A 17,816-nucleotide genomic window follows, 5' to 3' on the forward strand; every position below is an offset into this window, starting at 1 on the left:
AAAACAACTTTGGAAAGTAAATTACCACATTTAATACTTGAGTCTCTCTTAGAAACTAAAGAAACATTTCATCTTGATCATAGAGAATCAGTTTCTTCAAATCCTATTTTCAACTGCATTTAGTACATGTGAATGGATTTTTGAAAATGAACTGGAAAGATACATGAGTTCATAATCATACTAATTCAATTTTACTAGTATAGCATTTTTACTTACCTTCATTGGTCTGGAAATTTCTGAAAATGAACTGGAAAGATACTTGAGTTCATAATCATACTTCTAATTCAGGTTTACTGGGATAGGGTTTTTACTTACCTTCATTGGTCTGACATCTGTATCTCTATTTTCCCATAGGAAAAAAAATCCTAGTTCTTAATAACACCAATGTAATTATTCATTTGATTTGTCTCTTAATACACACAAACACACACACGTGTGTGTGCACGTGCGCACACACACACACACATTCAGCATTACAATACCAGTAATACCACTTGCAATATCATTACTAAAAACAGTTCAATAATTTTGCAGTGTTTTTTTTTTGATACTTAGAATATGTCCCATTGAGATGTAGGTTAAGTAACTGTCATTTAATGTCATTTTAAGTAGTTCCTCTCAGAAGCTATGCTTTCAACTCAATACAGAGATTTATTTCTTTTAATCTTTTGAGATTGCTCTTTCAGTGTTCATTTGTTTTTTATTATTTATATTCAGAGATGATGTTCTTCTAACCCTGTAGTGACCATCTTAGCCTCCCATCCTCTAAGAGTAACCATTGTTACTAGTTTTTATTCTTAAATTTATCCTTAGATATTTTTTTCATACATTTTTCTCCACCTCACTTTTTTCATTTAAAAGTAAATCCTGAAGTAAATTCATTCTAGTATTTATAGATAGTCACAATTCCTTTTTTACAGTTTCATAATTCTCTGGCGAATGTAGCATAGATTTTTAAACCAGTCCCTTATTGATGGGCATTTAAATTATTTCCAGGCTTTACAAATAAATTTCAATGAGTAGTCTTGTAAATATGTCACTTCATATTTGTGCAGTGTATCTTTCAATAGATTCCCAAAGCCAAAGTGTAAATGAACATATAATTTGCCTTAAATTGTTAAATTTCCCTTTATAAAGATTATGCCATTTTGCATTTACACCAACAGTGTATGAAAGCCTTTTCCTCACAGTCTAGCCAACAGAGCCTGGTGTCAAGTTTTTGGATTTTTTTGCCAATTTAAGATGAGAAATGGTATCTAAGTATATTTAGTTTGTATTTTTAAGACTGAATTTTAGTTCTCTATGTAAAAATTCCTTTTGTAAGTAATTTGAATATTTAAAGATGAGAGGTATTTTGTTAGATAAAAAAACCTGCATTGTATACAAGATTAGGTTAGGATTGGATTGTTAAGATAATGTTATATAAAAAAAGAAGACAGACATGATTCAAAATAAACTTCATAAATTAAATATTTCAGCTTTAGTCAGAAGTCATAGAAACCTTGCAAAAGAAATGATCCTCTCTTTGATAAGCCAAAATATGCTGTAGTTAAGTTTGTGATGTAACTTCTATAAAGTACTAAAATTTCATTAAGTACTAACTCTTGAAAGAAAGAAAGCTTATAAATGATCATGTAATTGCAGAGGATTTTCTATAGTAGTCTTAGTTTTGAGAAAATATAGAAGTCAAGTCTATTATACTTCATATTATAGCTCAAAACCAAAGCCAGTTTGAGGAAAAATGTTGTCCTCTAACAGAATCAGAGATGATGAGTTATAGTCCTTATTCTTGGACTATCTGAGTTTTTCCTTTGTTCCCTAATTTGTTTCTGCATGCATGTGAGCTAAGTTGCTTCAGTTGTATATGACTCTTTGTGACCCTCTGGACTGTAGCCCACAAGGCTGCTCTGTCCATAGGATTCTCTAGGCAAGAATGCTGGAGTGAGTTGCCATGCCATTCTCCAGGGGATCTTTCCAACCCAGGGATCAAAAGGGGGTCTTTCCAACCCAGGGATTGAACCTGCATCTCCTGCAGCTCCTGTACTGCAGGCAAAATTCTTTGCCACTGAGCCATCAGTGTATAAATAAATTTTAATATTTTATTTGGATTGAATAAAGTATATCCTGATTATCATATTAATCTGACATCAATAATTGGTGTCCACTTCAACAAGAATTGTGTTTTCCTTGGGAGACAAAATGTTAAAGAAAGCATTGTGGAGAATGATTCCTGCCAATTAATTCTTAGTTATTTTCTTTCTTTTCAGCACCTTCCCTGATAGGTATGGTAAGAAAGGACTGGGCATCCCAAAATAGCATTGCCCTATCATGGCAAGCACCTGCTTTTTCCAATGGAGCCATACTGGACTACGAGATCAAGTACTATGAGAAAGTAGGTCTTATTTGGAGCTTCCTCAAAATGTACATATACATATATATGCATATATATATTGAGTATATTGTTATAGAATATTATTTTACTTTGAAACCTGTTCTTTTTGGCCTATCTTCTTACCTACTATGTCTTTAAATATTCTCTACTATACTATAGTGCTTATAATTTCTTAATTAATTTGCCTTGTTTTATGTAAGATTAAGGTAGAAGACACAGGATGTACATTTCTATCTTCACTTTCTCTGAGTTTTACAATATAGTGAGAGATTGTATTCATCAGCTTACAGTTTAATGAATATAACGTTATTTCTAAAACTCACTTCAGAAAAAATAGTAAAATGGAATTACCATAATCTAAAACAAGTTCAGTGGGCCATATCCTTTCCAATGAATTTAAAGTTATAGTCTGCTAAAATTTGCAAAGTATTATTTAAGGTATAAATGAAAATAGCTGATGAATTCAAAATTGTCTTTCCATTCAGGTCAGCTGTTTTATAAGGTAGCAAGATAAATCTGGTTAATAAATCAAATCTTAACTTTAGTTTCCATTTCTGTCATTAAAATTCTCAATCACTATATTTTCCCTAATTATATACTTCCTTAGTTTTATGACATTCACAAGTCTACTTTCTTTATGCTTTCTCCCTTTCACTCACCATTATGATATCATTGCTATAGATGTTATGGCAGAACATAGAGTCAATTCTGAGAATATGTCCCATTGGGCTGATACTAACCTAGAATATTGATAAAATGAGCATTACATTTAAAAATATTATGTAAAAATTTATATAATTCCCAGTGGTATCTTATAATAAGAAAGAACTTGTTGTGTTTCTATAACTTACTGGAATCAAAGGAACATCACAAATAAATTTAGTTTCCCTATGAAGAAACGCAGGGCAAAAAGAGAAATGGTGGAGAGTTCTGACAAAACGTGGTCCACTGGAGAAGGGAATGGCAAACCACTTCCATATTTTTATCTTGAGGACCCCATGAACAGTATAAAAAAGAAGAGAAATAAAAGTCTATATTTTTCTATTCTACTGCTTCTGAACAAATGTAAGTTTGAAAAGGGGAGAAGTAACTCAGTAGCATGATTATATTTAGTAATTTCAGAATTATGTGGTCAATGAAAGCTATCATTATTATTAACTGACATGGAAAAATCCATAGTCTAAGAAAGGAGGAATTTACTCAGTTTAATTAGATTATAGATTCTGTACATTGGCCTGGCCAGCTTGTGCTCAGAAATCCTGTTGGTCTATCCTTCCAAATGTTACAACCTATGGCATCCTGTCACAGGAATATACATATTTTTCTGTCCATTAATTTAAATATATCTTCATATACTCAAATAATTCAGTTTATTTAAAAAGCAATGTACACATTTTTAAGGAAATTTTCAGAATAAAAATATTTATCTTGTATTATAAAGGTAATATTTCATACACAGAAGATGAATCTTATTCTATAGTCATTTTTGCTTTATATATCTGAAGATGAAAATAACATAATATTTCCAGTTAAAGAAAAATTGTGCTGATTCTATAAGAAAAGAACCATATTCATCCAATTGGAACTTTAGAAATTAATAATATCCTCAGAGATGGCTACTGACATAATATCCATGTTTTAATAATAGAATAAATAATATTACAAAGGAGTTTATTTTATAAGAAAATGGCAATGATCCATTGCTAATGAATTTAACATGGAGTTGGAAGCCAAGGATTCCTAATTCATGTTCTGACTTTGACTCTAATGCTTGTGGTCAGGAAAAAGTCTATTAATCTCCCTAATCAGACTTCACATTTACAAAAGGAAAATAAAGATACCAACCCTTCTAGTGTGTTGTAAAGATTAATTATAAACAGATCTCATTCTAAAGGAGATCAGTCCTGGGTGTTCTTTGGAAGGAATGAGGCTAAAGCTGAAACTCCAGTACTTTGGCCACCTCATGCGAAGAGTTGACTCATTGGAAAAGACTCTGATGCTGGGAGGGGTTGGGGGCAGGAGGTGAAGGGGACGACAGAGGATGAGATGGCTGGATGGCATCACTGACTCGATGGACGTGAGTTTGAGTGAACTTCGGGAATTGGTGATGGACAGGGAGACCTGGCGTGCTGCAATTCATGGGGTCTCAAAGAGTCGGACACAACTGAGTGACTGAACTGAACTGAACTGAAGGATGGAGAGTATACGAATTCAGTATTAAATATCATTTAAGGAAACATTAGAGAAATATTTGGCCTATATATAATATAATATAGAATCAGAGCATAGGAATTATGTATAAACTAAATAAAAATTATAATGTCTTCATATATAAATATATAAAATATTGGAAACCAGTCAAGATGTTAGAATGTCAAACTCTCAGAGAGAATGTAAAATGATTGACAGCATCAAAATGTTTCCCAACTATGACTGCAGATTCTTACTATAAGTTTCTCCTCCCAAGAATTATTTTTATAAAGCTTATCAGTAGAGTAACTTACAATAGAACTCTTAGTTAAAATTGCTAATATTTTTCTTTATTAGGAATCTAAATAATTTTCAGTAAGAAGAATAAGATACAAAGCAGAACAGGTGCAAATGAGCCTATTTGGGTTATTCCCAAATATATGAGAATGAGCCTATTCCCCCATATATTTATATTTTTGTATAATTATATTAATATAGAGAATATGGAAAGGAAACATGCATTTTAGGTGTTATTTATTTTGTTAGAATGGGATGAGGGATGGAAGTACATAGATGGAGGCAAGAAAGAGAGAGCAAGCTAGCAAATATAGATAAATATGGATGGATAAATGGATATATGGATGGATGGAAGAATGGGTAGATTCTAAATAGCTTTAGTAGTTGTCTTAGATCCAGTTGCTTAAAGACAAACTCTGAGATGGGAATTTTTGTACAAGTGATTAATTAAGAAACCTCCTAGGAATACTGGTAAGACAACGGAGAAACAGGATTCTGAGAAAGATGTCAATCAAATTCAGAGTGAGCAAGGAGAGGTCTTGAGTCTAAATTACATCTCAGAGTTCATTCTATGGTGACAAAGAAGCTGAGCTTCCATACTCAGGCTTTATCAATCATTGACAACAGGTTTTGAATGGACATATAGATGTGGTATTCAGAAAAAAGTCATAAGCACTCTGGTTCTCCACTGTGGTTCCACAAGCCCAAGTTTTGGTGTCTAAAGTAGATGGAAGGCATAAGCCTTTAAAAACAAAACACACAGTAGCTGGGGATGGGAGCAGAAACCGGTAGGGGTGATCCAAGTAGATCTCCTGACACACCAAGTAATAGCTAAGGCACCTCAGTGCTCAGTGAGCTATGATAGAATTTTACTCTTCAGCCTGTCATGATATCCATAGTCTCCACAGTCTTTAATATTGATGCCTCCATCTTCAATTTAGGCATTTAAACTTTACATTTCCTTTCAATCAAAGATACACTGTATTGCTAACCTTAATTAATACACAAATAATCAATATTTATACCATTCTTTGAATAATCTGTGCTGTCTTAAGTTCTCATTGTGTTAGGAGAATTACTTTGTAAATTAGAATAGAAGTTAAGTGACTTCCAACCAGTCCATCCTAAAGGAAATCGGTTCTGGGTGTTCATTGGAAGGACTGATATTGAAGCTGAAACTCCAGTGTTTTGGCCACCTGATGCAAAGAGCTGACTCATTTGAAAAGACCCTGTTGTTGGGAAAGATTGAAGGCAGGAGGAGGAGGGGATGACAGAGAATGAGATGGTTAGATAGCATCACCAACTCAATGGACATGAGTTTGGGTAAACTCCAGAAGTTGGTGATGGATAGGGAGGCCTGGCGTGCTGTGGTTCATGGGGTCGCGAAGAGTCGGACACGACTGAGTGACTGAACTGAACTGAACTAAGCGATTTAGAATGTGAGGTGTCTACAAATGTCTGAGATCAAACACATATTATTGTTACCAGTGACCTTTGCTTAGAAAAAGGCACTGGTCTAAGTGTTTGGACATTTAAGTTTGACTTAGACCTTAAGTTGCTTATTCCTGTTTTCTCATCTATAAAATAAGGGTTCAGAAAGATAATCTCTTCCATTTTTAGCTATTTTCAAATGCTATTATGTTTGTGTTTATACAGTTATATAGATATACTATCTTTCAAATAACTTAAGTGTGCTAAAGTTAAATATACAGGCACATTTTTAAAAATAACTCACTTCAGGGAACAATAATCTTCACATCATAATTATAAATAAAAATTAAAACCTAGCTATGATTGTCTTCTGTGTCTGTATGTGTGTGTGTGTGTGTGTGTGTGTGTGTGTGTGTATGTGAGATGAGCAGACTATGGAAAAGAAAATCTATAGCTTGTGGGTTATAATTAATTAGATATTCTCTATTCAGTTAATTATACTCTCCAAATTCTTGGCCACATTTTCATACTTAAAAAGTGTTTTAAACTTACATGAATATACTATAAATATGAAAAGGCACTTAAAATAATGAAGAAATTCAAGTATAAGTCACAAAAAATTATATTTCATATTTACTCACTAACAATATGTTTCTTCAAAGTACAGCATACTTATACTGGAAACTGTTAAAAAAAATGACATCAACTTAGATATACATGCTTTATATAATGGCCTTCCCAGGTGGTTCAGTGGTAAAGAATCTGCTTGCCAATGCAGGGGACAAGCAGATGTGGGTTCAACCCCTGTATCAGGAAGATCCCCTGGAGAAAGGCATGGCAGCTCACTCCAGTATTCTGGCCTTGAGAATCCCATGGACAGAGGAGCCTGGTGGGCTACTGTCCAGGGGATTGTGAAGAGCTGGACACGACTGAGTGGCTGATCACACACATGCATGCTTTATATAATACTTCATGAAGCAGCTGATCTTATTTCCAGGAACTGCCAAATGGGGTGGAAGGCAGGGAGCAAGAGATAGGAGAAAGGATAAAGAACAAGGGAGAGAAAAAATAGAAAATATCTATTCTACTATAGCCACATAGTCAATATCATTTAGAGTGAGAAGGAACAAGGAAAGAAGTATAGAGCCCAGAGTTGGCTTGGCATTTGGGGATAGGCTAACTGGGATATACTGTGTCATCTTTTTATTTTTTTTTTAAGTGAAGTATAGTTGATTTAAACTGTTGTGTTAATTTCTGATGTACAGCATGGTACTCAGTTATACATACTTATGGATTAGTTTTTAATATTCTTTTCCATTATGGTCTATCCCTGGACATTTACTATAATCCCCGTGCTATACAGTAGGACTTTGTTGTCCATCTATTCTATATGTAGTAGTTTGCATCTACTAAGCCAAACTCCTAGTCCATCCCTCCCCTATGTTTCCTTGGCAACCATGAGTCTATTCTCTATGTCTGTGAGTCTGCTTCATAGATCAGTTCTTTGTGTCATATTTTAGATTCCATGTATAAGTGATATCATATGGTATTTTCTTTCTCTTTCTGACTTACTTCACTTAGTATGCTAACCTGCAGTAGCATCTATGTTGCTGCAAATGGCATTATTTTGTTCTTTTTTGTGGCTGAGTAGTGTTCCATAGTATACATGTACTATATCTTCTTTATCTTTGTATCTGTTAATGGACATTTAGGTTGTTTCCATGCCTTGGCTATTTTGAATAGAGCAACTGTGAACAATGAGGGAGCATGTATCTTTTTTATTCATAGTTTTGTCCAGATGTATGCTGAGGAATGAGATTGCTGGGTCATATGGTAGCTCTGTTTTTGGTGTTTAAAGGAACCTCCATGTCATTCTCCATAATGGCTACAACAATTTACATTCCTACCAACAGGGTAGAAGGGTTCCTATTCCTTTAAACACATCTCCAGCATTTATTCATAGACTTTTTCTTTTTTTCTGCTGTTCTGGCTCTTCATCGTTGAGGGCTTTTCTCTAGTTGCAGTGCACGGGCTTCTCATTGCAGTGACTTCTCTTGTGTGGAGCATGGGCTCTAGGGTGCGCGGGCTCAGTAGTTGTGGCACATGAGCTCTAGAGCATGTGGGTTTCAGTGGTTTGGACAAATGTGCTTAGCTGCTCTGTGGCATGTGGAATCCTCCCTAACCCAAGGATTGAACCCATGTCCCCTGCATTGACAAGCAGACTCTTAATGACTGGACCACTAGGGAAGTCCTGTAGACTTTTTAATGATGGTCGTTTGGACTGCTGTAATGGTACCTTATTGTAGTTGGGATTTGCATTTCTCTAATAATTAGTAATGACAAGCATCTTTTCATATGCTTACTGACCATCTGTGGATATACTCAGTTTTTGGTCCAGGAGAGCTTTTACAAGGGTGCAAAAGTTACCTACATTTTAGTTTTCAGACTTGGTACTCCAGATGAGAGCAGTTCAATCTTGGGCTTAAAAAAGTTATTCCCATGTAGCTAAGACCTCATCTGTTCCCAACCCCTCAGTCTCCAGCTTCAATATGTTGCAGACCCTCCTGCAGTCAATAAATATCAAAACTCTAATTGAATATCAAATACACCTTTCCATTAGTTCTGTTCTTTTTTTCTGCTTTATCCTTTGTGTTCACATTCTTAAAGTTTCTTCTTTTTTCTCTATCAATAATAGTACTTTTCTCTATCTTGCTTCTTTGTTCTTTTATTATATTTATCAAAGACAGACTTGATTAGTCAGTTATATATATATATATGTGTGTGTGTGTATATATATATATATATATATACACCTTAGAAAAGATAGAAGAATGAGAGAAAGCAAGCAGATTCCAGTAAAACTTTTACTTCTGCTTCATTGACTACACTAAAGCCTTTGACTGTGTGGATCACAACTGTGGAAGATTCTTAAGAAATCTTCAGACCACCTTACCTGCCTCCTGAGATATCTGCATGCAGGTCAAGAAGCAACAGTTAGAACTGGACATGGAACAACGGACTGGTTCCAAATTGGGAAAGGAATACGTCAATGCTGTATATTGTCACCCTGCTTATTTAACTTAAATGCAGAATACATCATGTGAAATGCCAGGCTGGATGAAGCACAAGCTGGATCAAACTTGCAGGGAGAAATATCAATAACCTTTAATATGCAAATGACACCATCCTTAAGGAAGAAAGTGAAGAGGAACTAAAGAGCCACTTTATAAAAGTGAAAGAGGAGAGTGAAAAAGCAGGCTTAAAACTCAACATTCAAAAAACTAAGATCATGGCATCCAGTGCCATCACTTTACGGCAAATAGATGGGGAGAAAATGGAAACAGTGAGAGACTTTATTTTCTCGGGCCCCAAAATCACTGTGGATGGTGACTGCAGCCATGAAATTAAAAGACGCTTGCTCCTTGGAAGAAAAGCATGACAAACCTGGACAACATATTAAAAAGTAGAGACATTACTTTACCGACAAATGTCTATATAATTACAGCTATGGTTTTTCCAGTAGTCATATATAGATGTGAGAGTTGGACCATAAAGAAAGCTCTGAGTGCAGAAGAAATGATGCTTTTGAACTGGGGTGTTGGAGAAGACTCTTAAGAGTCCTGTGGACAGCAAGGAGATCAAACCAGTCAATCCTAAAGGAAATCAATCCTGAATACTCATTGGAAGGACTGATGCTGAAGCTGAAACTCCAATACTTTGGCCACATCATGTGAAGAACTGATTCACTGGAAAAGACCCTGATGCTGGGAAAGATTGAAGGGAGGAGGAGAAGGGAATGACAGAGAATTAGATAGTTGGATGGCATCACCAACTCAATGGACATGAGTTTGAGCAAGCTTCTGGAGTTGGTAATAGACAGGGAAGCCTGACATGCTGCAGTTCATGGCGTCTGAAAGAGTCGGACATGACTGGGTGACTGAACTGAACTGAAACTCACGAGGCAGGGATTTCTTTTGTCCATATTCATATCTTTAGCAATCAGAAAGGCACATAAATGATCATTCATAGACGATGGTAGTTGGCCAATTTTAGGCCAGGTATTTTTAAAACATTTATTTTTAATTCAAGGATAACTGCTTTACAATGTTGTGTTATCTAGTTTGAAGTTCTGGAAATTCTTATACATCGACATGAATCAGCTATAGGTATGCATATGTCCCCACCTCTTGAACCTCCCTCCCGCCTCTGACCCCACCCCACCCCTTTAGGTTGTCACAGAGCACTGGGTCGAACTCCCTGTGTCATACAGAAAATTCCCGCTGGCTAACTGTTTTACAAATGGTAATTGTATATGTTTCAATGTTACTCTCTCAATTTGTCCCACCCTCCCCTTCCCCCACCATGTCCACATGTCTCATCTCTATGTCTGTGTCTCTATTCCTCCCCTGTGAATAGATTCATCAGTACCATTTTTCTAGGTTCCCTATGTGTGTGTTAATATATGATATTTATTTTTCTCTTTCTGATTTATTCACTCTGTATAACAGGCCCTAGGTTCATCCACCTCACTAGAATTGATTCAAATTTGTTCATTTTTAAGGCAGAGTAATATTCCATCATATATAGATAGATAGATAGATATACATATATATACCACAAGTTCTTTATCCGTTGATCTGTTGATGGACCTCTTGGGTGCTTCCATGTACTAACTATTGTAAATAGTGCTGCAATGAACATATGTCTTTTACAATTGTGATTTTCTTAGGGTATATACCCCATAGTGGGATTGCTCAGTCATATGGTAGTTTTATTCCTAGTTTTTAAAGACATCTCCATACTGTTCTCCATCATGGCAAGATGAAAAGACAACCCTCAGAATGGGAGAAAATAATTGCAAATGAAATAACTGACAGAGGATTAATCTCCAAAATATAAAAGCGCTTCATGTAACTCAATATCGGAAAAACAAAATATGCAATCAAACAATGGGCTGAAGACCTAAACAGACATTTCGCCAAAGAAGACATTGTTGTTGTTCAGCTGCCAAGTCGTGTCTGACAATTTACGACCCCGTGGACTGCAGCATGCCAGGCTTCCCTCTCCCTCACCATCTCCCAGAGTTTGCCGAAGTTCATGCCCTATGAATGGATGATGCCATCCAACCAGCTCATCCTCTGTCACCCTCTTCTTCTCCCTGCCATCTTTTCCAGCATCAAGATCTTTTCCAGTGAGTCAACTATTGCATCATGTGGCCAAAGTATTATTAGAGAAATTCAAATCAAAACTGCAGTGAGGTATCACCTCACACCAGTCAAAATAGCCACCATCAAAAAATCTACAAACAATAAATGCTGGAGAGGGTGTGGAGAAAAGGGAACCCTCTTGCACTGTTGGTGGCATGTAAATTGACACAACCACTATGGAAATTTCTTCAAAAAAGCAGGTATTTTTTAAAGTGTTTTTTATGTATTAAGTAATTCAATTTCAATACCAACCATTTGAGATAAATACTATTACTTCCCCCATTTTACAGATGAAGAAAATAAGGTACAGGAAAGCTAAGTAATTCACCAAAATAACCCAGGCAATTAAGTGATTCTTAACATGTAGTTGCATCCCAATTGGATGTCTCAGAAAAGTGCTTTCTGCTGATGCTGATTTTCTAGGTTCCCTGAGGCAGACACTTCATTACTCTCTGCTGCCTGTTTTGCATCTATAAAATGGCAGCAATAAAACATACCTACCTCACCAGGGTGTTGTACAGCTCCACTAATTACCAACTGGTACCTCATTTTGCAAACATGCATCCCCCATAATAGTTCATTATTCTTACATCCAATATTTAAAGACCTGTGACTGGTAGTCTTTTCTTTATAATTCTCTCATTATTTTTTTTTTATCACAGTCAGCAGTTTTTAGATTTTGTTTAAGAAATTTCATCATAAGGAAGGAAACATTTCTTGTATACAGATGGTCAGTAATTATCTATATAAAATACTGAATTTAACTGGCCATTGTTTCACCTACTCTACCAATTATAGAATTAAGTACTTATGAGGTTTATATAAAAATACATAATTTCATGTCTGAACTGTTTTCTTTAAAAGGTAAGGAAATTTGTATGAAGCTCTTCATTGTGGGAAATATTTTCATCACTCAGGGATGATTTAAAGTTTCTTTTCATAGGAGGTTAAATTCTTGATGGAAGTTAAAGTGTTAGTCACTCAGTCATGTCCGACTCTATTCTACCCTTTGGACCCTAGCCTGCCAGGCTCGTCTTTCCATGGGATTCTCCAGGCAAGAATACTGGATTGGGTTGCCATGCCCTCCTCCAGGGGAGCTTCCTGGCTCAGGGATCAAACCACATCTCTTTCTTCTGCATTGGCAGGCGGGTTCTTTACCACTAGTGCCACCTGAGAAGCCCTAAAAGTCAAAGACTTCTCAGTAACCAACTCTTTCTTCCTTCTCTGCCCTCTTTCTCAAGATAGTTTTCTTCCCTGAGAAAACAATTCAATAAATTCCTTTTTTTCCTAAAATATGTAACCAGTAAATCTGCATGTTTGATTAAAAATATATGAAACAATTATTATAGAAATAATAAGCTACCAAAGAAAAAATCCTTCTTTCTTTCCTTATAAAATAATCAGTATACTTTTCTTATTCTCGTTTGTTGTACTTCCTTCACTTAAGTGTTTGCTGAAGGACGTTTTCTCTTCACTTCCACAAATGCTATTTTAGCCTTCACCAACTGTTTAGGTACAGAAACAGCTCATTCATTCTCTGCATCCTCCTTCCCCAATGACCACCTACATTGGTCCATTTTGTTATCTAAATGTAAACTTGCATGTAAATGGAAACAGGTTTTTTATATGGGAACTAATAAAAGTGTTATTGATGAAAAGACATAAGGATTCCCTGAATTACAGGAGGAACTTGTTGAAACGGAGGTCCTGATTCAGCTGAGCTGGGGTTAAGAGAGGGTGGGATGAGGCTTTACATTTGGAACAGCTCACAGGGAATGTGAGTGCTGCAGCTCCAAGCTTAAGTCTCTAAATGCCCTGCTTCTCCATTGTTGTTGTTGTTGTTGCTAAGTCACTTCAGTCGTGTCCGACTCTGTGTGACCCCATAGACTGCAGCCCACCAGGCTCTCCCGTCCCTGGGATTCTCCAGGCAAGAACACTGGAGTGGGTTGCCATTTTCTTCTCCAATGCATGAAAGTGAGAAGTGAAAGTGAAGTTGCTCAGTCGTGTCCGACTCTTAGCGACCCCATGGACTGCAGCCCACCAAGCTCATCCATCCATGGGATTTTCCAGGCAAGAGTACTGGAATGGGGTGCCATTGCCTTCTCCAGCACCTCACATTAAAAGTGTGGATAGGGACTTCTCTGGTGGTCCAGTCATTAGAACTTCGCCATCCATTGCAGGGGGTGCAGGTTTGATCCCTGGTTGGGGATCCCACATGCCTCGTTGTCAAAAATCCAAAACATATAACAGAAGCAATAATATAACAAATTCAATAAAGATTTTTTAAATGGTCAACATAAAAATAATCTTTAAAAAATAAGTGTGGATAGAAGGAAAATAACCATAACACTATAAACATAGATGTGAATTTAATATTACACCATCTTTATAACTAGTTAGAACCTCTGTAGATGTTACATATCTGTGTGATATTTGAACCTAATATATTAAACTGAAGCAAAATATAATAAATAAAGGACTAAGTCATTTCAGAGGTAACTGAGTGTTTCTAATGGAATCAGCAAAGTCATGAGCTGGTGAGTAAAAGTTTTGTTTTGTTTTTTCCTCTCTTTTCGTAATTTTTATTCATTGTCATGTCCACCACAGAGAAATTGGATATGAGCATTTGGTACTAATTAAAACACCATTACCTGATAAAAAATGGATGGCAAGGGAATTTACTGATACAAACACTCATTATGGAGATTTCATAGCCAATTTCCATGTTGTGTAGCAAACACCACACTGGGTAGAAGCCTGTCTGGTTTAGTGAGCCCAGGGAGTCCCCACAGTGCCTGGAGCAAAGATTCTCACGGTCGCAAAACTGGGACTGGTGCCAGCACTGCATCAACAGCAGCATCTGTATGGCCTGAATGTATCTAAATAGAAAGAAAGTAAAAGATATTTTCACTATTGCATTTAGTAGAGGGTTTGCATGCACATGAAAATTATAATTGTCTACTGACTCCTCTACCTTTAAACTGTCTCTGATTTCATAAGAATTATACTGCCTCTTGTTTGATTTGAAAAATAGATTTGTACAAAATGACAGAAGCTAGAGTTAGCATGCCAAAGATTTTATATATCTAATTGAGGAAAAATTAAAGTTAAGTAAATAACTAAGTATTCTTCATTGAAGACTTTAGAATACATCTAAATTTATAGAGTGAAATGGAGATTATAAGCATAATGAGTATCAAAGTTTATATTTTGATTTCCAAGGACCTTAAAACAATACCCTCTGCACTGTGCTCAGACAGCCTGGATTCTTTTGGTGTATGTAGTTACTGGGAGTACAGTCTTAGTGCTGATGTTGTAATACCAGATAAGGCTGCTCATTAATCATATTGCTGCCAACTTGCTGTATTTCAATCAGTTCTAAATTTCATAGCATTTTAATTCAGCCTCACATCCTAAAGTCATAATCAGTTCCTTTGATATTCCTGGTCAGAATTTTCTTAAATTGCTTCCTCATCACTTTAATGAATTCCATGTCTTCATCTTATTTTTTATGAAGTTAGGTTAAACTAGGTTACTTTCAAATTCTGAAATTCTGTGATTGTGTAAGCTGCTTATTATTTTATTGTTTCTTGCTTTGCTATACAAGGGAATAAAAAATAATCAAACAAGAGTAATAAAGCAATGAGATAATTCATTTTTCAATGAAAGTATAAAATATTAAAAAAAATTATGGGAAGCACATTAAGGTCTCAAAGAGTGAAAAACTAACTCAGTTTCTTCAACAACCTAAAAATCTACATATTTTACAACCAAGTTTTATATTTCTAAGAAAAGAGAAAAATATAAGGTTATTTTTAAAAGATTAATTACAGCTCTTATAAATTTCCACCTCCTCTTAAATATTATTTTTGGAGGGGAAAAATAATGCAATGTGACATATAGCTTGGAGTAGAGGTTATAGAACCCACAATATCAAATTATAAAAGGAAGAAAGTGAAGTCGCTCAGTCGTGTCCCCATGGACTGTAGGCTACCAGGCTCATCCTTCCATGGGATTTTCCAGGTAAGAATACTGGAATGGCTTGCCATTTCCTTCTCCAGGGGATCTTCCTGACCCAGGGATTGAACCCAGGTCTCCCACATTGTAGGCAGACGCTTTACCATCTGAGCCACCAGGGAAGTCAAATTGTAAGCTAATCACAAATATCCCTTTAAGTATAGAATACTAGAAAGTATCTAGGTTAATGCTCACAGGAATCAGGATAGCCTTGGAGTATGCAAAATTAGCATTTTTCCTTTATAGTTTCATTCCTTCAGAAATTTTTTTCTGAGGAGTAACAAGGACACAAATTCAAACTTCCTCTAAATTTCTGATCTAGTTTGGTGAAAATCAGACAAATAAAATCCCATAGACAGCCACCAATTATTTGAGTGTGACATTGCCATGAATTCAGACTACATACAGTCAGCCTTCAAAGAGTTGCTCTTCCATTTAATGGAAAATGTAAATAGAATGTTTTTACTTTAGAAAGCCAAACATATAAGTCAGATATCTAACACTCTATCCTAAATGATGAAAGGGTAAATACTACTATATATATATACATATATATATAGTAATATATATATATATACTACTGTAGGTAAATCTTTCCAGAATTTCTAATATAAATTTCAAGCTAAGAATTGCAGCTCTGGTTAGGTTATATTATCTAACCCTTAGCAAGTTTTCCCTGATCACTGTCCTTATTAAAGTAAGATTTGCTCATTTCAAATGCAGTTAAAAATGCAATCATATTTTCTGCCTATTTTTAAAACAAATACAATTTGGGGCTAGAAGTACAAGTATAATTACCAGTTTATAAATTTACTTTCTCTTTTCTGATACTGTACTTCTATTTTTTCATCTGGCACTTAATAAGATAATCTGTAAATTGAACAGAGATACATTTATTTCTTCTAAGGATTTTGAAACCTGTAATTTATGAAAGATCACATGAAGTTTTTGAGAGACTTTCTGTACAACACAAGGTGGCTGTTTACAGAGAGCGTTTTCCTTCAGGGATTTAATAGGAAATGCTAATACAGAAAATATGGGTAAGGGAGAGTTAGCAACTTTTCTTGGTAGTCAGATGAGAATTAGGTGGGGTTTCCACCATGGATGCTGCTGCTGCTGCTAAGTCGCTTCAGTCGTGTCCGACTCTGTGCGACCCCATTGATGGCAGCCCACCAGGCTCCCCCGTCCCTGGGATTCTCCAGGCAAGAACACTGGAGTGGGTTGCCATTTTCTTCTCCAATGCATGAAAGTGAAAAGTGAGAGTGAAGTCGCTCAGTCGTGTCCGACTCTTCTGCGACCCCTTGGACTGCAGCTTACCAGGCTCCTCCGTCCATGGGATTTTCCAGGCAAGAGTACTGGAGTAGGGTGCCATCGCCTTCTCCCCACCATGGATAGTTCACTCCAATAAATGCTTTTGTGAAAGGTGTGTATGTATTTTTTGTTGTTGTTGTTGTTTTTAAGTTTTTATTTTTTGATGTGGACCATTTTTAAAGTCTTTATTGAATTTCTTACAATATTGTTTCTGTCTTATGTTTTGCTTTGTTTTTTGGCTGAGAGGCATATGGGATCTTAGCTCCCCAACCAGGGATCAAACCTGCATTCCCTACACTGGAAGGCAAAATTTTAACCACTGAACTGCAAGGGAAGTCCCTGTATATGTTTTTAAACTGTACATTAAAAAAAAAATTTAATTGAAGGATAATTGCTTTACAAAGTTTTGTTGTTTTCTGCCAAATATCAACACGAATCAGATATAGGTGTACATATGTCCCCTCCCTCTGAAGCTCTCTTCCATCTCCCTCCCCTTCTCACCTCTCTAGGTTGTTGCAGGGCCCCTGTTTGAGTTCCCTGAACCATACATCTAATTCCCATTTGTATCTATTTTACATATGGTAATATAAGTTTCCATGTTACTCTCTCCATATGTCCCACCCTCTCCTTCCTCCCCCCACCATGTCCATTAGTCTGTTCTCTGTGTCTGTTTCTCCATTTCTGCCCTACAAATAAATTCATCATTGCCATCCTTCTAGATTCCACATGTATGCATTAGTATATGATGTTTATCTTTCTTTCTGACTTACTTCATTCTGTATAGTAGGCTCTAGGTTCATCCCCTCATTAGAACTGACTCAAATGTGTTCCTTTTTATGACCAATATTCCATTGTATGTATGTACCACAGCTTCTTTATCGATTTATCTGTTGATGGACATCTAGATTCCTTCCATGTTCTAGCTATTGTAAAGAGCTAGAATATGCAATGAACATTGAGGTACATGTGGA

The 17,816-nt window shown here is 35.9% G+C and overlaps 1 protein-coding gene across 2 annotated transcripts in view; it reads left to right on the plus strand.

Moving 5' to 3' along the window:
- The window catches only part of EPHA6 (EPH receptor A6), a 1,039,321-nt gene that overhangs the window by 640,323 nt on the left and 381,182 nt on the right, over positions 1-17,816 (plus strand). The window contains exon 6 of one of the 2 annotated variants that reach the window (XM_025282417.3): positions 2,268-2,392. In XM_025282417.3, the coding sequence (XP_025138202.1) occupies positions 2,268-2,392 (125 nt within the window). Of the gene's footprint in view, positions 1-2,267; positions 2,393-17,816 lie in introns of those variants that run through there. The other variant, XM_025282425.3, reaches the window with a different exon arrangement.

The sequence above is a fragment of the Bubalus bubalis genome, chromosome 1 (genome assembly GCF_019923935.1).
Source record: "Bubalus bubalis isolate 160015118507 breed Murrah chromosome 1, NDDB_SH_1, whole genome shotgun sequence".
NCBI lineage: Eukaryota > Metazoa > Chordata > Mammalia > Artiodactyla > Bovidae > Bubalus > Bubalus bubalis.